The sequence below is a fragment of the Mya arenaria genome, chromosome 1, assembly GCF_026914265.1.
Source record: "Mya arenaria isolate MELC-2E11 chromosome 1, ASM2691426v1".
Classification (NCBI taxonomy): domain Eukaryota; kingdom Metazoa; phylum Mollusca; class Bivalvia; order Myida; family Myidae; genus Mya; species Mya arenaria.
The window spans coordinates 21090350-21111131 of NC_069122.1; the positions used below are offsets into that span (position 1 = coordinate 21090350).

At 36.5% G+C, this 20782-nt stretch overlaps 3 protein-coding genes across 3 annotated transcripts in view; 1 reads left to right on the forward strand and 2 right to left on the reverse strand.

Annotated features, from left to right (window-relative positions):
• The window catches only part of LOC128234140 (PAN2-PAN3 deadenylation complex catalytic subunit PAN2-like), a 41792-nt gene extending 33577 nt beyond the window's left edge, over positions 1 to 8215 (reverse strand). Inside the window, exons 1-5 of the mRNA XM_052948182.1 lie at positions 8087 to 8215; positions 3515 to 3695; positions 2442 to 2606; positions 1089 to 1261; positions 208 to 328 (exon numbers count right to left, since the gene is read on the reverse strand). Coding sequence (XP_052804142.1) covers positions 208 to 328; positions 1089 to 1261; positions 2442 to 2606; positions 3515 to 3640 — 585 coding nt within the window. The 5' untranslated portion in view covers positions 3641 to 3695; positions 8087 to 8215. The remainder of the gene's footprint in view (positions 1 to 207; positions 329 to 1088; positions 1262 to 2441; positions 2607 to 3514; positions 3696 to 8086) is intronic.
• Positions 8216 to 15370: 7155 nt separating this feature from the next.
• On the forward strand, positions 15371 to 17266 carry LOC128236885 (apoptosis regulator R1-like). The gene is made up of 2 exons (XM_052952018.1): positions 15371 to 16045; positions 16405 to 17266. Exons 1-2 carry the CDS (start codon positions 15482 to 15484, stop codon positions 16534 to 16536), a joined length of 696 nt encoding a protein of 231 aa, XP_052807978.1. The 5' UTR covers positions 15371 to 15481; the 3' UTR covers positions 16537 to 17266.
• Positions 17267 to 18870: 1604 nt separating this feature from the next.
• LOC128225477 (uncharacterized) lies at positions 18871 to 20388 on the reverse strand. Its single transcript, XM_052935395.1, has one exon. It carries the CDS (start codon positions 20386 to 20388, stop codon positions 18871 to 18873), a length of 1518 nt encoding a protein of 505 aa, XP_052791355.1.
• Positions 20389 to 20782: the final 394 nt, after the last annotated feature.

Genomic DNA, 20782 nt, shown 5'->3' on the forward strand with positions numbered 1-20782 from the left:
TTTCCAAGTTATGGCAGCATAATAGGAACTCACTCACAGATTTTGGTACCAAAATGTTTACACAAAATTGATGTTTTCAATGTTTGATCCTATAAAGCTGGAAGAAATCCCTTTAACTTAATTCTAAACAAACATTAAGGTGTTATCTAGGACAATTCCTTAACTCATCATGTCCATTTACCTCAAATACTAGACACTCTCACCTACCTTTTGTTTTTCCTTGACAGTCGTCAGGTCAAGTTCTATGACCTTTGTATGGTGACCTCCAATTAGCATAGTCGAGGGCCCGGTCACCAACATACACTGCATATCATGCATATCCGGGCTCCTAAAATAACAAACATTTCATTAGCATTTGCCTGAAATCGAGGAAGGTCAAGTTAAGGTCTATGACCTTTGTTACTATGGTGACCTCCAATCAGCACGGTTGAGGGCCTTATCACCGACATACACTGCATATCATTCATATCTGCGCTCCTAGAATAACAAACATTTCATTAGCATTTGCCTGAAATCGAGGAAGGTCAAGTTGAGCTGTATGACCTTGGACTAGGGGCCTGTTACCAACACAAACTGCATATCATGCATATCTGCACTCTGAGACTTACAAACATTTGAAAAGAATTTGCCGGAAATCAGGGAAGATCATGTTAATCATCGTTTTCTATGACATTGATATGGTGACCTCCAATCAGCAAGGAAGAGGGCCCGGTCACACACATACACTGCATATCATGCATATCTGGACACCTAGAATTACAAACATTTTATTAGCATTTGCCTGACCTTGAAAATGGTTAATTTGAGCTCAATGGCCTTAAGAATTATGGTGAACTCCAATCAGCAAGTAAGATTGCATGGTCGGTCACCAACACCTATAGTACACATTTTACATTTTGAATTATATTGTTTACACATGAATAAAGCAGTACATACATGTATGCACCAAAATTAGTCTGTACCTTTATTGGCTCTTTGAACATGTTTATGTATACTTCTTTATCTTTCATTGAACAACAAAATACAGTTTTTGACAACAATAAACCATAAATTGCACTGACTTTACATTTACTTTGTGATCTACATACGTGAATGTAAAGGAGGACAGTCCGCGTCTGATGGAGAGACGTAGACTGCTCTGTGTAAGGGAGAGAATCCCACGATCTTTGAGTGGCGCCATCTGGCGAACGTCTTCTGTCATGTGGACTTGGAACGATGTGTACTTCTGTAGCCTTGGACCGAAGTAGGATGTCACATGGCCCTTAAGCAGATGTTCACATGAATAACATCAAAAAACATTTATGTTGTTCTTTTTGAAGCACATGAAAGGAAGTCCATTGATTTGTAAGTCAATAATCAATAAAAAAATTAGGACTAACTTGTAAGTCTTATGTTAATGTAATTAAATGCAAACTTCAAGAAACAAAATCATTACACATTAATCAATCATGACAGACTGAGATGAATAATTTTGGTTTAAATACATGTACCCAGTCATATGAACTGATGAGAACTCCAAAAAAATAAACAATAGCAATTTTATTCTAAAAGTAGATTTGTCAATAACAGCACTGTTAAAAGAAATAAGACAATTTATTGAGACAAATCTGATTCTGATTACAAACTAGGACAAGCTTCAGTCATGATAATTTAACTGCTAAAATATTGACAAAAAAATCTTTATTTCAATTGATATCTGACGTAAGATGCCTTATTTTACAAGACCAAAAAAGCTTGTTTAAAAAATCTGTTTCCCTATTTGTTTTTATTTTACATTTTTAGTTTCTACACACAAAAACCCTGCCAAATGACAACAAAATTATATGGGGTCACCAGTATTCTATTCTTATCAGTATTATTTTTATCCTTAGATATGCCTTAGTAATTCCATTCAGTCTATTGGCCAGTTATTTTTACAGTCCAATTAAAACACTCAGATTCTACTCTTAAACTAAAGTTAGATCTAAATATGTTATTGAATACAGCCACAAGCATCTAAATCTCACACCCATGTACATCTGATTCCATTAATATGCACTCTTAATCCCAAAAAAGCAGGACCATAAATTTTACAATTGTTTCAATTCACCGATGAGGATGAATAAATATCGAAAACAATCATTTTTGTGAAGGATACCGTGTTTAATTTGAAAGAAAGGTGCACAAAACACGATATTTCAACCTTATGAGACGATAGTTGATCACTGTAAATCTTTTAGGACTCACCAGTCATATAATATCTTTAATATCAGCTATAAAAAAACAAGTTACAATTTTGTTATCAGAAGTTAATATTATCCATAAATGCATTTTGTTAGTAAGTAGTTAAAGGTTTATCAATCAAAATTTATGTTTGTTATACATGAGTATGTATTGATTTTAAATACGAGTGTCACCCCAATGGATTCAAGTTCAAAATTCTAAAGCCAACAACAGCTTACCCCCTGGTTTCCCATCCAGAGAAGCTCCTGTGTATCAAAGCAGAGACAGGAGACCCCAAACCTGTCACCCCCGTCAACCATGAAGCTGTGTAGTTCTCTATACTCCTGTGGGTGGGGGGACGGCTCACCAACGGGGGGAAACTCACCAACGGGCGGAAACATTGGCTGAAATGAGACAAAATTTAGGGTTTGCAAAATAATGATGATGTTCTAGCAGTGACAAGAGACAGCAAACCAACATCAACCCAGTCAACTATGAAGTTGTCTTACTCTCTCTACTGAGGAAGGATGGCTCACCCATGGGGGAGAACTCACCCATGGTTGGTAACTTTGCATGGTATGAAACACTTGTTTAGGATTCTGTTATGTTTAAGCAGGAACAGGCTCAGGAAAATATGCAGTCAGTCTAAACAACTTTTCTGCACTTTTCTTGAGGCTAAAGAACAATATCAGAGTGAAAATTCTGAAATGAGACAGATTGTCAGTACATGTACAGGTTAATTCTGCACATCTAAACATGTGAAAGACTTGCCAAGGACAGTATCATTATCAAATTTCATGTATTATATAATTATTCTAAGTAAATAAGTCATGTTCAATTTAGGAGAAACTTCAGCCTTAATTAACTTGAAGTATGAACTAAAAGACATTTAACCGTTCCAAACATATAGCGACTTGATGTGACCAATACATCAATCACCAAATAAGATTTTTGGATGAACAAGCCTGAATTCTTATACTATTATTAAGCATCAATTTTTCAACAAATCCAGCTATATAAAATTTAGATTTTTTGCAAGCCCAGAAGACATTTTACCACTGCAGGTCATGCGGGCTTCTGTTAATTTTGAGCACTGATACATGCACTCTGGAGACTAAGGACCCTGAGACACATGTGTACACTGTGTCAGTGTTCAGTGTCAGCAGAAAGCACCCAGCACTAATATCATTATATCAGGAACAAAACAGCATTTCATAATTCAATTAACATTGTCCACTTCTGCACAGTGCCAGGTAGTAAAATATAAAATTTACATAATTTTAATTAAATCAGCTTATAACAGCAAACTTACTGGTGGAGGCGCATAGGGATTGTTGATCATATTAGGGTCCATCATCGGGGTTGCTGGTTGCTGGCTAGGGTCAACTTGTAGATCCTGGCCACTGTACGGGTTCATCTGCATCTGGTTGTAATCCATTGCGCTAAATTACTGCCAATTAAGACGGCGGTCCCAGTCCTAGCTTAATCTGAATCTGAACAGAAAGAAGATTCTTTACATGTAAAGAAAACTATGTAACACATTGTAGGATTACAGAAAGAAGCTACTGTACATGTAAAGAAAACTACGTAACACATTGTAGGATAAGAGAAAGAAGCTACTGTACATGTAAAGAAAACTACGTAACACATTGTAGGATAAGAGAAAGAAGCTACTGTACATGTAAAGAAAACTACGTAACACATTGTAGGATAAGAGAAAGAAGCTACTGTACATGTAAAGAAAACTACGTAACACATTGTAGGATAAGAGAAAGAAGCTACTGTACATGTAAAGAAAACTACGTAACACATTGTAGGATAAGAGAAAGAAGCTACTGTAGGTGTAAAGAAAACTACGTAACACATTGTAGGATAAGAGAAAGAAGCTACTGTAGGTGTAAAGAAAACTACGTAACACATTGTAGGATAAGAGAAAGAAGCTACTGTACATGTAAAGAAAACTACGTAACACATTGTAGGATAAGAGAAAGAAGCTACTGTAGGTGTAAAGAAAACTATGTAACACATTGTAGGATAAGAGAAAGAAGCTACTGTACATGTAAAGAAAACTACGTAACACATTGTAGGATAAGAGAAAGAAGCTACTGTACATGTAAAGAAAACTACGTAACACATTGTAGGATAAGAGAAAGAAGCTACTGTACACGTAAAGAAAACTACGTAACACATTGTAGGATAAGAGAAAGAAGCTACTGTAGGTGTAAAGAAAACTACGTAACACATTGTAGGATAAGAGAAAGAAGCTACTGTAGGTGTAAAGAAAACTACGTAACACATTGTAGGATAAGAGAAAGAAGCTACTGTACGTGTAAAGAAAACTACGTAACACATTGTAGGATAAGAGAAAGAAGCTACTGTACATGTAAAGAAAACTACGTAACACATTGTAGGATAAGAGAAAGAAGCTACTGTACGTGTAAAGAAAACTACGTAACACATTGTAGGATAAGAGAAAGAAGCTACTGTACATGTAAAGAAAACTACGTAACACATTGTAGGATAAGAGAAAGAAGCTACTGTACACGTAAAGAAAACTACGTAACACATTGTAGGATAAGAGAAAGAAGCTACTGTACATGTAAAGAAAACTACGTAACACATTGTAGGATAAGAGAAAGAAGCTACTGTACATGTAAAGAAAACTACGTAACACATTGTAGGATAAGAGAAAGAAGCTACTGTACGTGTAAAGAAAACTACGTAACACATTGTAGGATAACAGAAAGAAGCTACTGTACATGTAAAGAAAACTATGTAACACATTGTAGGATTAAAGAAAGAAGCTACTGTAGGTGTAAAGAAAAATAAGTAACATATATTGTAGGGATTACATACAATGGTTATAATATGACTGGTATGTATTTTATAGTGGCTTTATCTAATGATTTTTAGAATTTGTTGATAAAAAAATTATGCCTAACATATGCTTAGCTCTTATGTACCAATTGCGTTAACCATTGTTTTGTTTGCGTTTGTTGTGCTTCAATATATATATTTAATTGCATATTCTGGTTATTTAAATTGCATTATTACGCAACTAAGCTGCTTATCTAGAATTCTAGTAACTTGGAAATCACCTGTGCTGAACACCATGTACATTGCAATAAGCACTCCGTATATTAAAAGCAATCAAAATTTTCACTTATGAGATCTATGAGATCAAGTTTTCCCATATATATAGAGACTTCAAACCACTATTAATCTGTGCTGAATATCATCAGTCTTCATTTTTTTTTAATTATTTAAAGGTTGATATATTCTTTTTTAGCCTGACACTTTTGTTACATGTTAACTGCATGAACAACTGGCATTGTGACACAATATAATTATATAGTGATTGTTTTTTCTACCCAAAGTGACCAATGAAAACACATGTTATGTTTTTCAAAAACATTAATGCTAAAACCGGTTATAGGGCCTTATAATGCCTAAACCCAGTTACCGAAGGGAAAAACATCGGACAGTCTGACAGACATGTCCCTTAGACTGACGGTTTTCCGGATGTCTGCCATTATTAGAAAAAATGATTCTTATTTTTTGCTGAAAGTTTTGTATTGATTGATATATTGAAGCAACGTGTTCAGTGGATCATTCCATGATTTGTACACTAGTCCACCCAAATGGCTGTCAACGAGTCTGTTGACGATTTTTTTATACTATAGCAGCCTTGTGACGTCCACCATCCCAGCAAAAAGAAGCAAACAGTCGTTTTGCAGAGAATCCTAGGGGCAACAATTCTAAATTATCTCCGTTATAAATTCAAATTTTATTGCCTACTATTAAACACATATTTATTTATGTCATTATGCCAATATCATATTCAGATATCATAAAACACTTTATGTGTCGATTGTTTATCAAGTATTCCGATATCTATAAATCTGGGACAAATCGGACAGGTTGTGTACATGTATAAAAGGGTATTCGTGACCCAGAATATATTTATGTGAAAATAATGACTCTAATGGAGTAATGATTAGTCTAAAATATTAGACGTGTTATACGGGATTCTTCCAATCCCTAACGTCTAAACGGGAATGTGCAAAAAAAGGGGGTGTTTTAAAAATATTGAAATTGTTTTAAGTGAAGTATTTTATGGTTGAAATTGATCATAAAGAGTTATATAATATTTTACCATGTAAGTGAAATGCTATTTTGCACTAAACAAGCATTTAATGCATTAAAACAAGTTGTTTACCTTTCCAATAAAACGAAAGTTGACTGACACAGAAAACAATTATGCGAAGGGGAACAACTCGATACAATCGTAATAACTCGGCCTCCTCCAACAAAGCTTCGAGATAGACCTCGTTATACAATCGTAACAACTCGGCCATGGCCGAAATGTTCCGAGCGATTTAAAACTGTGCCCTGAAGCCTTGCAGGTGCCCTTCATGTATATATCGTTATGTTTTGACAGAATGAAATGAAGAAAAGCGGTCAAACTCATAATTATAAGTTGGATTTTTATTTTTTGTGTACGGAACTAATATAAAATAACATTATCTGGTAATATTTCTTGTTTTTATGATATTTTATAGACGCTATATGCTTTAACCCGGAATCCTGATCGGAACAACTACCCACTTTTGATACTAAACAATTTGTACGTGAAGGATTTGCCATATCAAAAATCTAAAAAAAATCCGTCAATGTACAATTATTTGGACTAGAGTAATGATAAATTCAATCCAGTTTAGATTACTGTCGGGTTATATTGAACAATTTTGTCATTATTATTCAACATCGATGCATAATATTACTATATATTCTATCGCCCGATGGATAATATTACTATATATTCTATCGCCCTGTATTAAATGGTAGAGTTGTTGCATTACAGGGATACATAAGAAATGTCAAATTAATAAAAAAAGTATCCCTGAACGCTCATTATTGTAGCTAATTTGTACACTAGTCTAAAATAATAGACGTGTTATACGGGATTCTTCCAATCCCTAACGTCTAAACGGGAATGTGCAAAAAACGGGGGTGTTTTAAAAATATTGAAATTGTTTTAAGTGAAGTATTTTATGGTTGAAATTGATCATAAAGAGTTATATTCATATTTTACCATGTAAGTGAAATGTTATTTTGCACTAAACAAGCATTAAGTGCATTAAAACAAGTTGTTTACCTTTCCAATAAAACGAAAGTTGACTGACACAGACAACAATTATGCGAAGGGGAACAACTCAATACAATCGTAATAGCTCGGCCTCCTCCGACAAAGCTTCGAGATAGACCTCGTTATACAATCGTAACAACTCGGCCATGGCCGAAATGTTCCGAGCGATTTAAAACTGTGCCCTAAAGCCTTGCAGGTGCCCTTCATGTATATATCGTTATGTTTTGACAGAATGAAATGAAAAAAAGCCGTCAAACTCATAATTATAAGTTGGATATTTATTTTTTTGTGTACGGAACTAATATAAAATAACATTATCTGGTAATATTTCTTGTTTTTATGATATTTTATAGACGCTATATGCTTTAACCCGGAATCCTGATCGGAACAACTACCCACTTTTGATACTAAACAATTTGTACGTGAAGGATTTGCCATATCAAAAATCTAAAAAAAATCCGTCAACGTACAATTATTTGGACTAATTTGTACACCAGCTACAATGTAGTAGATACTGATCACTGATTGGTCATTGGTGGGGTTTCAACTCTGTCTACTGTCAGAGTCATGCATTTTTATACTGTAAAATTGTTCAAAACACAAACTGAAATCTGGTCTCAGTGAAGAAAATATCCGAATGTTTTGCGGAATACGGACTGTGAGACCAGATCGAATGAAATGAGTTATGAGTCCGATGGCTATATGCATAATTAACTCTGATTAAGCATCACTTACATAAATAACGCAAGAAGTTTGATTATGCAACTAAACCTTTCAAATAACTCATTATTTTATATTAATATTTTCAGTTTTCTTTATTTTGGTAACCGTTTTCCACGACGAGCAATTATTTTGAAGCGTTGCAGACCATGGTTTAATGAAGACAATAGAGCACACAACAATATTATTTTGGTGATTTATCCTACACAGCGGTTACTTCCCCTCCGTGCAGTTAAATGAACTCATTGCATCATTCAGTAATAATATATTTTAATATATTTTCGTTCCATTAAGGAGACATATATGACAAATTTCGTTTCATAGATGGTAGGATGATTTGCATTTTCGTTCACCAGAGTGATGATGCTATGCGTTACCCGTAGATTCATCACTATTAAACCTCTGTTGAATGTGAATGGATGGCAGTGTGCTTCCAGGGAATTGAAGACAAATCAATTATTGAAAATCTAAACATAACACAGCCGTGTCTGAATTTCAAACCAAGATCGGTGTCGTAACATAAATGCAAAAAGGCTTTGTTAAGGGTACGAGCGCACTTTAATGAGCCTGATTTTTACATCACGACCAATGCTGCTGCATAGTACGATCTTCTAGAAAAATATATGTCCGACTACAAAGCTAAAACATTCCCACCAAAAGACCAAATTTAAAAAAATGATTTAAAGAGAAGATAAATAGAATACACGTTAATGTCAATATAACCTGGCAACTTATCAAATTTGCCGGTGTCACAATACATGTTCGAATTGATTAATAATATGTCTTTATCAGACAGGTGTTATTTTGAATAGATTTTCCACTGGATCATTCCCGCCGATAATGGGGTGCGTTTATTATCCACTTTTTACAATAGCCATTCAATTCAAGAGCAACTAGTACATACGAGAAAATGGATTTTTGTTTATCTAGCTCTACAGTTCTTAACATTAGGTGGGCTCCGTACATGTGTTCAAATATTGCTGTAATGGAAGCTTTTAGTATCGAATAGCATACGTAATTTAATAAGCCTTAAAAAATTGTTTGTTTCAGGTAATAATGATGATGGTATTGGTGGTGGTGGTGGTGGTGGTGGTGGTGATGGTGGTGGTGGTGGTGGTGATAATACTGATGATGATGATGAAGAAGATCCGTCGTAGTTGTTACTCTTCCGCTCTTGACTGTTCAAAACAGTTTTTAGTTTTACTTAAGGCTATTAATGTATGTTATATAACTTATCTGTAAGAGTAAATAATATATCTATAAAATGCAGTCGGCATTTTATGTGTATATAAATTCATTCAGTTAATTCTCATATTTGTTGTAACTATGTCTTGCATTATAGAAGATATCAGAAAATGTATTTCATGAGAGGTATTTATTCGCCACAGGTTTGAAAATTGAAAGCCAAGCAAAGTGAATAAATACTAAACACTGGTCAGATCATAGTTATGGTAGATTAGTTCCACTGATAAGCCCGAGCATCAGCTTGATGCCCAGGGGCGGCATTAATTGTAGGGTCAGGTTTGCAATCACGAGAGCATTGCGATTTACAGAAAATGAAGTCAAAGCGACGGTGTTGCAAATGCTTGTCAAGAATCATTGTGTTTTGTTCGGTCATTAAGAACAGATAGCTAGTGCATCTTCATCGAGGTTCAGAGACGCGCCGAACATTTGCGATACACGACTGGAAGCCAAGCCTTAGGGGCAAATATCATGAGACGCTGTTGGGTTGCAGTTTGAAAGCAGTTGTGTTGAGGACGGTATGTTAGCTTGAGACCCGTTGCAGTCGATCAGAGGTTGCTGACATACGCGCTTCATAGTGCTCCAACTACCAGACGGTTTGGGCTCATGTGTTTATACTATTTAGCTGTAAAGTTTTGCTTCAGCGTCAATACATTGCGTGCATAACTGAAATCAAAGTCAGACACAAGAGCACCGTAGGGCTTTGCAGCTTCATGGCATAGGGCCAGCCACAAATTCGTGAAAGAAAAATGGCAAGAACAACTACCGTCACAAAGAGCTTTCTGGAAAGACCAAAATCTGAGACACACGCAAAACGTTTAAAGCTTAGGGTAGGTCGGGAAATTTGAAACAAATATTTTTTTTAAGTCAAATTAATAAAAAAATAAATAAACATACTTATATGTGAACATGTATCAAACTATTTAAATCTACTTTTAAAGTTGGAAATTTACAATGGTTATCTAAAAATCATACGATATGAAACATAAAACGGTTCTGTCCAAATAATGTGTGTCCTTGAATGCAAATGGAAACTGATTTTCGAAGTAAGGTTTATTGATTAATTAATGGTCTACAATAATCTAATTCAAACCTAGCGGACCAGATTGCGTTACAAACCTCAGAGGATTCCTCATATTCAAATGTAAAAAAACATTAACAAATCCATTACATCCTCAGATTATAGCGATTTCTATTCACAGAGTAGGACGATTTCAAAAACGCGCGGGCGTTTTATTCTTTGAACTGTAACCTCGCTTAGTCGGAAATATATAACCAGTATGTACTGACAACGCTTGCGATGGGAATTCAATAACACAATTTTTTGATTGTCTTTGATAAGAGTTCAAAAATGCAAGAATATTGTCTGGTCAGCATTCTGTTTGTTAGCTGCATCACCGGTCAGACGTACCAGGATTATAGGAATCTGTATGCAAATTTGTTCAACGAATCACGATATGACACGGAAATACGGCCGATGTTTGACCAGTCAAAACATATTCATGTAAGTTCTAATTTGTATTTACTAATTTTGGACTATTTCCAGAAAAGAAAACACAGGCATCTGTATACAGACAAACAGAGATTCTTTAGCATTCTTATTCAACAATATGGTTACACTGTTGCAATTAAAATCCCAACCCTCAGACAATATGTATATCTTCAACAGTTGCATGGTTCCTTTATATTTCTGAATTTAATCCATTTTTTATCATTCCAGGTAAATATCACCATGGGAATATATACTATAGATTCCTTCGATCTGTCAACTGGCGAAATTGTTTGTCTGCTCTACTTTGTTATAGCATGGAAAGACGAGCTTGTCAGATGGAACCCAAATGACTATGGGAATATAAGCGGGTTTACTGTGCCAAAGGGTATGATTTGGAGACCTAATTTGGTTTTTAACAATCAGAATTCCAACAAAGAAGCAAGCTTGATGGAAAGCGATTTTTCCGTATCGTATGCGTGGTACACAGGTGATGTTTTGGCAGTTCCTACGGGTAAATACAGAAGCTTGTGCCAGTTAAACACGAAGTATTATCCTTTCGACAAGCACATGTGTATATTTGAGATATTCATCGAGAACCACGTATCAACCGAAATCATGCTTCATATTCCCCTGAACACCGTCATTCTGGAAAATTACAAGAGCCATAGCGAGTGGGAAGTCATTCCTGCCGGGTCGCAGATTAACTATAACAGTCTTGAGGCTTTGCCGTTTGCTGGTGTATCTTTGGAAAACACTTTTTACATTAAAAGAAAACCTCTATTTGAGATACTGGCAACTATCATTCCAATCTGGCTTCTGAGTTTCCTGAGCTTAGCGACACCATATGTAAGACCAACTTCTGGCGAAAGGTTGACCTTTGCCATCACAGTATATCTAGCGTTCGTGTTTGCAACAACAGCGTTTAACGAGACGATTCCAAGAAGCGCTGATGACCTTACAATGGCAACCATATTCACATTTATCTTAAGTATTTTTAATACGATAAACGTTCTTTGGAGTATGTTTATTGTTTGGTTAGTTGGTGTACGCAATGAAACGATTCAAAGATTTCCGAAATGCATGGCCACTCTTGTGAAATCAAAACGTACAAGGATAAAGCATAAAGCTCCGGGATGTGTTCAAAACAGTGTTCATCATTTCGACGATGGACAGAGCGATGATAATGAGGGACAGTCGAATTTAGACGTTGGCGACATGTCGGATGGGAACACGTCCATTGAACTGCGTCAGAATTATTTACAAAACCGGATAAACAAAGGATCTGACGTGCCAGCGAGAGAAATAGATACGACTAACATTGAAGAGATTGCAAATACTTTAGATAGATATTTCTTTTACGTATCATTGTTTTCAAACGTTGTCTTTTTCACTGTCTTAACTGTTCTTTGTTTCGCGAATGGGGCACTGTAAACTTTTCATACAATGTGAATGTGCATACATTGGGCCCATGGCAACAGACATGTGACTAAAACACGTGACTAATTATCAGTCGATGATCTCGAATGTAGAGCGTGTACAGAATACAGTCGAAACTCGCTATGTCGAACTCTGTGACCTCGATGTCCTGGTTATGTCGAACTTTTTTTTCGAATGTGTTGGGCTTAGTTATACACTTTTTGTATTTCGGTTATATCGAATGTTCGTTATCTTGAAGTATATTCCGAGGTCCAAACAATTTCAACATAGCGAGTTTTGACTGTAAATGATTTTGATTATCCAAAAATCGCACATATTTGCTTTTTGAGTGTCTGTTGAGTTGTGCCTATAAACAGGTCATGGCTCCTGGGTATGTCCCTAAACGTTCCATTGTGTTATTATTGATAATACATTATTTAATAATATGTAAAAAGTATCCATTTAAAATTGTGTCTGTCTTGTCAATAAGCTTACGCAAAATATCGTTAGATCAGCTCTACATAGGGGTCATATTATAAACGCATGTGTCATAAAATCGTTATATCGAATGAAACTTTCTAAGAAGATATACCATGCCATCTTTTTTGAAACTAAAAGCTTGATTGGTCTGGGTTTCAAATGTTTATTTGATGTAGATATTAAAAAGTTCCATTAACTGATCGTATGTCGTCGTACTTCCGTTGTAATGATGGCTCCAATTTGTCATATGTGACCAATCAAATATTCCGTTTAAAAATGAATTATCATTCGGAACTCCTCTGTCATTTTCCTTCGAAAACAACTGAAGTTGCTTTCGATGAAAAATGGCAATGGAGATCCGAATGAATAAATAATATAACTATTTAGAATAACGTACCAGTTTAAAGTTACATTCTTATTTAAAATGAATACATACACAGGTTTAACAAACATGATTTTTGAGTGATAAACCTTAAGCAACTTGCTAAATAATGCATTAGTGGAAAATATTTATTACTGATAACAAGAATGTTTCCGTGTATTTAATAGCTGAACATGCAAAAATATTAATTGATTAGTGAGTGGTAAAAGATTTAGTTTGATCAATTTCCTCTCATAAGGTAGAAATACCGTGTTTTTGCACCTTTATTTCAAATGAAACTCGGTATCCTTCATAAGAACCATTGTTTACAACATGTATTCATCCGTCTTTTGTATATTAAAACATTTTAATTTTGTATTAATTGTGGTAATTTATATTTGGAAGTAAGAGTGCATCTTTAAATCAAGTGAACATATAATGCGTTCGTTGATAAGACAGAGGGAGCTTGTACTGTAATGTCATTATCTACCATTTGCGTGCATGTGACCTTTAAAGATTATTAGTTTATTTTGGCAAATTATTCACTCTTGCAATACTACTAAATTAGCGTATGCTTTAAAGCCGCACTCTCACAGATTGACCGTTTTGACATTTTGTTTTATTTTTCGGCTTAGAATCAGTCATTTTTTCATAAATGACTAGAAACAAGTAATATAAGACTTCTGACAAAAGATCCGATCTCAGGTGTTCATAATTACTATGTTTTTATGCCGAAAATGTATTTTTAAGGCAATAAAATATCAATTTTCGACCGTAAATATGAAAACTGCGATCCGATAGCAGTCTTTTATCAAAAGTTTCCAGACGAAAACTTTGTGGGAGTGCAGCTTTAAGACATTGCTCTTCATGCATGTTGTTTTTGTGTGTTTCTGTAAACGTTTTTCAAAACACATCTCGTTGTTAGCTTTTTCAAGAAACCTTCTCCTTTCCAGGACTAACCATATTATTCGAATATATAACATTTCGAACATTTAAAAATCAACGACATGTAACAGACCGTATTCAATCACGTATTTACAAACATCATATTTCAGATATGTATGTATGTATTTCTTTTAGACCTTGCGATCAAGGATAACCCGTGAAAGTGCAAGCACTTATTTCCAACGGGGTCCTTTGTTTTTTGCTGAAGGGACAGCACGCTGAAGAGACAGTGGTGGGATACAAGGAAGTCCGGGTGCGAGACCCTAGCTCTTTTTCGAAGAGACCCCTTGGTTCTTTTACGTGCTCGGTGTAAAGCACCGATACACGGGGTACAACTTTCCTGGGTTAAACCAGTACTGAGTACACCACTTTTCCAAGCACTACCCTTTAAATGCCAAGCGCCAGGCAAGGGAGCTACTTGTACCAACTTTTAACGTCTTTTGGTATGACGCGGCCAGGGATCGAACCCACGACCTCCCGCTCCGTAGGCGGACGCTTATCCACTAGGCCACGGAGACGGTTTTTATATAACTTACGATATAACTTTTTGCAATTCCTTTATGCGGTACAGATGTAAAAAAAAAACTTGGATATTCATAACTTATTTCCATAAACACAAATGTGAACGCTATGCTCTTTGATTCGAGTTCTAAAAAAGTTATTGGATTTTTCGTGGATAAGTTCAACTAATTTTATTTTTGTTATAAGAAACGTAACCTTCATGCTAACGTTATTCAATGTTTAGTAAGTGGAACTTTCTTTCCATATGAGGTGTTTGGGGTCGTGAAGCACTATAGAGATTAGATTTATGTCGCATGCGTATTCGTCAACTGAACATGGTGGTCAGTGTAGCTAAAACGTTCGAAAGGCCACCTTTGAAAAATATTTTACTATTTTGAGTTACACTTTACACTTGTCTTCCTCAAACTTCATATGATATATTTTATAAAAAAACAACAACATCACATGAGCATTGTTTATTGTTATCGCATCTTAGTTTACATATATGTAAATAGAACTGCATAAATTAAGACATAATGGTTATACATTTTCAATTTTGTAAAATATTAAAAGTAAACTGTCAATTTCGATAACCAAACATCTGTAACACAATCCGTTGCAAGAAGCCATGAATTATTTCAATATATATATATATATATATATATAAAACACAATCCGTTGCAAGAAGCCATGAATTATTTCAATATATATATATATATATATATAGAAGGACCGGGAATTAGGAGACCGGATAATACGGCGAGAGACCGGGAAATAGTATCGCCCAGAAATTAGCCGAGGAATTCCGATTGCATATTTTACATTTCATATTAAATTACTCCCCTTGAGCATAAAACTGCCATTTATTAAATTCGAATCTAAACTACACAGATCATATTGCAACATAGCTTTGCAATCTCTTAGATGTTCTTCGATCACCGTGTGATATCTGCCGTCTGATATTCTAGTAACCATGGAAGTGCCCAATGTAGCGATAACTACATCACTTCTGATTACTGACTACATTAATTTTCACCTGAAGAAAAATGGATTTAAACCCACAACTGAACCACTGTGGCCATTGCTGCATTGTGGAGAGTGCAGTTCGAAGCTTGACGTTAACATAATAACAAGCTGTCCAAGGTGTAAGAAAATGAAATATTGGGAAGAAAAAGACACCACTGAAGATTGTGGGTTGGTCAATGAATCGAAACACTTACGACAAATGTGCGAAGAATTTATAGAGAGATACGACTCTGCTGAACCTGGGGTTGATCTTCAAAGTGATGTCAATCGCGTTAACAGAGAAGACAGTGAGTTAAGCATGGCTGTGTACTGGGACATTTTAGATAATGTTATTGAAAAGGGATCGGAAATAAACTGGTTCCGGATTGTGGCAATAGTTGCGTTTGCAGGGGGTCTTGCAGCGCACTGCGTTCGGATAAATCGACCTAACAGCGTAGCGTTTATTCGGGAGTGGACCTGTGCCTATTTCAATATGAAAATTGACGATTGGATAAAAGAGAACAATGGCTGGGTAATGTGTTGACCTTTTTAGGAAAGCTTTAACTTTTGACCAACTACTGAACTAGAGCAGGCGGCTGAAATGAAGCCAATCAAATTTTATGTAAAGCGAATATCGAGTTTGATACATTGCAAGTTGTAATATTACTGTACATTTTTAAGCTGTTATAGTATAATTATATAATATTATAATAAGTTAATGAAAAATCTTAGAGAAATAGTCAATTAAAAGTCATGGGCAAATTTCAAAATGTACGTTTTAATTTTTTTTCTTCGACAACAAAACTTGAAAAGATCCCTAACTCTTTATTTATGACCTGTCGCAAATTCAGTGTTGCCGTAGACCAATAAACCGTTTTATGTCTTTTACAGGTAGGACTTGTGGACTACCACGACAACAGAGCCGACAGAAATGTTTCCAGAGATGCATTCAAAGCTATAGCAGCAATGTTTGCATATGGAATTGGAGCGATAGTTTTCAAGAACATCTTCTTTACAAATTAGACAGTTTATAGTTGAGCCACAGTATAAAATGGTGTGAATGGTAAGGAATCACGAAACCATAACTGAGAACATTAAATTTGGCATTAAATCATACAAACAACTATGTCATTTACACAACAAGTGAAATAAACATTTTAGAAGCACAAATGAAATTAGGCAATTGATTAGTTAAAGCAAATCCTTTAAATGGAAACGTTTGTATTAACTATGTGCTTCATATTTATAGTCACCACTTGCCTTTGTTAACTATGAGTTCATATGTTAATGATGTTATGAATTAAACATTTATTCATTGGTTCAAAGACTGTACTATTTTTAGGTTAGGAGAAATGTGAAAATATGTATGTAAATATTATACATTTTGGATTTTGCTATCAATGCTTATTATTGTTAATATTCGGATAAAGTAAAACTTATGCTAATAAACAATGTTTGCAATGCTTAAAGTACTTCCCGCAATTAAGCATCACTTGCCGAAATTTCGGATCAAGGTGGTAATTTAGACAAATGGATTAGTTACATGGTTAATGAACACAAGTCGCAGAAAGAATGTATATACTGGGAGTTTAGTAGTTGTCATATTTTTCAAGTTGTCCGATATCTTGTAAATCGCTATCAGTATGATGAAAACCGCTGTGGTCGTGAAGAATGTCGCAGTCCAATATGTTGCTTTATTTGCCCAAGTAGCTTCGCTTCCGACCTCGCCTGAATGATTAACGGTCCAGCATAATACCATTTTTAGCTCTACTGGCCAAAGGCCAGAAGAGCTTATGCGATGGTAATGTGTACATAGTATGTGCATCCGTGCGTCTGTAAACAATTGCTTGTGAACACGATACAGTCTTCAGTTTTGATTGTATCTCGATGAAACTTGTACAGTATCTAGATATCCATTAGAGCTCGGTTCCTTTCGAAAACCAGCCAGATCCGCCCATGCATGCCTAGATTATGGCCCTTGATAGTATAAAAAATGCTATTGTGTAAACAATTGGTTGTGAACACGATACAGTCTTCAGTTTTGAGTATATCTTGATGAAACTTGTACAGTATCTAGATATCCATTAAAGCTTGGTTCCTTTCGAAAACCAGCAAGATCCGCCCATGAATGCCTAGATTATGGGCCATGAAAGTTTTAAAGAAATGCTTTCTATTTTTAGCCAGGTCTGCATGAGCGAATTCTATTTTTAGCCAAGTTTACATGTATATGTTAATTCAATTCTAGAGTTAAGGGAGACAATTTGCAAGTTTAGGATTTTGAGAGAAAATTTGCTTTTTGCTTCTGCAGTTGATTTTGTGAATTACTCTGCCTTGTTCTTGTTGAAAGCCCAAAGGCCATTTTTTAGCTGTAGTTCTGTAGTTTGCGCATTCATCTTAACAAAATTGGTTGTGAATGTTTAGTTATGCACCTGGTGTCATTACTGGCCACACCCAGGGTTCACAGGTTTGGTAAACATAAATCTGGAAAGGTTTGAAAATCTTTTTGTGTGTTCGTGCATCCATCTCTGCACAATTGATTGTGAATGTTTGTTTAAATTGATCAATGTTGTCCTAGGATGCCCTTTACTTTGACCTTTTGACCAACTTTTTTTAACTTTTAAAACTACAGAAAATTTTACTATGAGTACAGTTTTGAAAGCATTTTTTTGTCAGATGACTTTTACTTGGCACATATTAAAATAGTTCATGCAACTAATCTGCTTACAATACTTTCTGGGCTCAGATGTTGAACATGCTACGTTTTCAGGTAACCCAAACACAAAACATAAACTATATGTCTGTTGCCTTTTACCCATACATACATGCTCTGGATTGATATGACCGCAAAAGCCATGCCAGTAGAACATAGGCCCTTTTGGGCCTCTTGTTCTCTTATCGTTTGATCCAGTGTTACCTGTTTGATCTTCAGTGCTGTTTGATGTGAATGTTTCAATTGTCGAAGTCTTTAGTCCTGCACATTGCTTTCTGGATTTCAAGATTTTGTTCTTTCCCAAAATGAGTTTCTTCACGAAAATTAAATCAGAACTCAAGTCCTTTTGTTGAATGATCTATTTTATACTGTTCAATCATAACAATGATCATCAACTGAAAAGAAAAAAGGATGAACTGTATTAACTATTGTAATCACCGTACTAACTTATTATAATCCCTATGTCCAATATCCTATATCTCCCCACAAGTCTTTTAGTAGTTGACCTCAAAGACTAACATTGTGCATTAAAATGAAGTAAATAAAAATGACTAGCATCAACAATTTAGCCCCTACATGTAACTGTAAAATTAAACATGCAACATATCTGTTCCTAAGATATACTAACATAAATATTTTCACAGGGTCTACATTTCAAAGTCTTTGTGCCACCTGGGTTTCTTGACCGTGCGACTGGAGCGACGAGGCGTCGTCGGCAGGGGGCGTGCACTGGGTTCATATTGGTTGGGAGAATGGGTCGGGGTGGCTAATGTTGGCCGATCAGCATCAGCCCTGGGAGTGACAGTGGGCGATTGATCAGCAGGCCGCACTGGGGTTGTGCCCTCAAAATTGTCTGTGTCTTGGGTTGTCGGTATATCAGGAATTGGCTCTGGGGGATCGTTGGTCTGGGGATCTGTGTCTACTGGTATGTCTGGTTGTCTTGGCAGACTGTTAGGTTGTGTCTGGGGTATGAGGATGCCCTTATGTAAGGGGACAGGAAGGTTGATTTTAGGACTAGAAAAAGGGTTGTCCTTGTAAGGGGAAATGGCTGGAGGGGAAGGATATACAGGTATGTACTTTCTTAGGAACTTCCTGTTACGTAGTGTGACTCGGCCCGAGCCATCCACCTTGACCACATACTGGTCAAATTGGCGTACCTCTATGATTACCCCTGTTTTGTCCCATTTTAGTGGGTGTTGACCTACTTGGTTCTGGATACGAACAGGGTCTCCAACAGAAAGTTGGGGGAGCCTCTTGGTGTGCTCTGACAATCTTTCCGCTGACAACATGTGGCGTTTTCTGAGGGCTTCCTCTCTGGCAAGGAGGGTCTCACGCCAGGTACTATGGGGTTGGTATCTACCTGGTGGTATAGGGATAAAATCTCGTATTGGGTGACCGAAGACACACATGGCAGGGGATAGTTTAGTGTCTCTATCTGGTGTATTTCGGTACTGGAGTATAGCACGCTGAAATGAATCAGTCTCGAGGCTGCCATCAGGATTAGTGTTGTCCATGAGGATTCGTTTTACGGTCTTAACCCCTACCTCAGCACGGCAGTTGCTGTGGGGAAAAGCAACTGAGGATACACGGTGGTTGACTCCCCAGTCCTTTAGAAAGGTTCTGGTGGCAACAGATGTGAATTCAGGGCCGCCGTCTGAAGATAGCTCATCAGGGATTCCGAATGTCACAAATGTGCGGCGAAGGCAGTCTATCAACCCCCGTGCACCATCGTTAGCACGCTCAACGATTGGCCAGTTTGAGTAGCGATCCACCACAACTAGATAGTGACAACCTTTATAATGAAAGTAGTCTGCACAAATGCATTGAAATGGGTATTCTGCATTCATAAGTGGTGTAGTTGCGCTTGGGTTGGATGGGGCTGAGCGTGAGGCTCTCAGCGCTGAGATGGCAGGTGTTATTCCTGGCCAGAATACAGAAGATTCTGCACGCGAGGTCATTGCTGTGACGCCTTGATGAGCAGAGTGTAGGGAGGCAAGAACTTCCTGTCTAAGACATGTTGGGATAACCACGCGGTCTTTGTATAGGACGACACCATCAACAGTCTGAAGGCTGTCCTTGAATTGAAAGTATTCCCGCAATGCCTCTGGAAACCCTGTCCGAGTGTCTGGTAGGCCAGTCTCAATTAGGTTCAAGAGAGTGTGCATATTGTCATCACTTGATGTGGCTAGACGAACCCTATCCCAGGTAACTGATCTAAGGTTTAAGGAGTCAAAAGAGGCTAATGCTGATACAAAGGTTGGGTCATCAATGAGGGCTGTGGATATCAATCGAAGCCCGTCTTAGATGTGGGAGCAGTGTATAATCGCAGCTAGCGATGTCTGTATCGAGGCAATGTCATCTGGAAGATGCAACATATCCGAGTCACCTGCAGGATGACGCGATATGCTATCGGCTGCTCGATGCTTTGCCCCTGGGACATGAACCATGCGATATTTATACCTAAGAGTCTTCTCTTTCAGATTACGAAGGCGCGAGTTGGAGATGTTCTCCAATGACCTGTCTCCAAACAGTTTGAGGAGAGGCTTGTGATCTACTGCA

Excerpts from the sequence above, each read along its gene's own strand:
- LOC128236885 (XM_052952018.1), top strand. The coding sequence starts at position 15,482 with ATGGAAGTGCCCAATGTAGCGATAACTACATCACTTCTGATTACTGAC. Across the intron at positions 16,046-16,404 it reads TAAAAGAGAACAATGGCTGG|GTAGGACTTGTGGACTACCA; the intron begins GTAATGTGTTGA and ends TGTCTTTTACAG.
- LOC128225477 (XM_052935395.1), bottom strand. The coding sequence starts at position 20,388 with ATGCACACTCTCTTGAACCTAATTGAGACTGGCCTACCAGACACTCGG.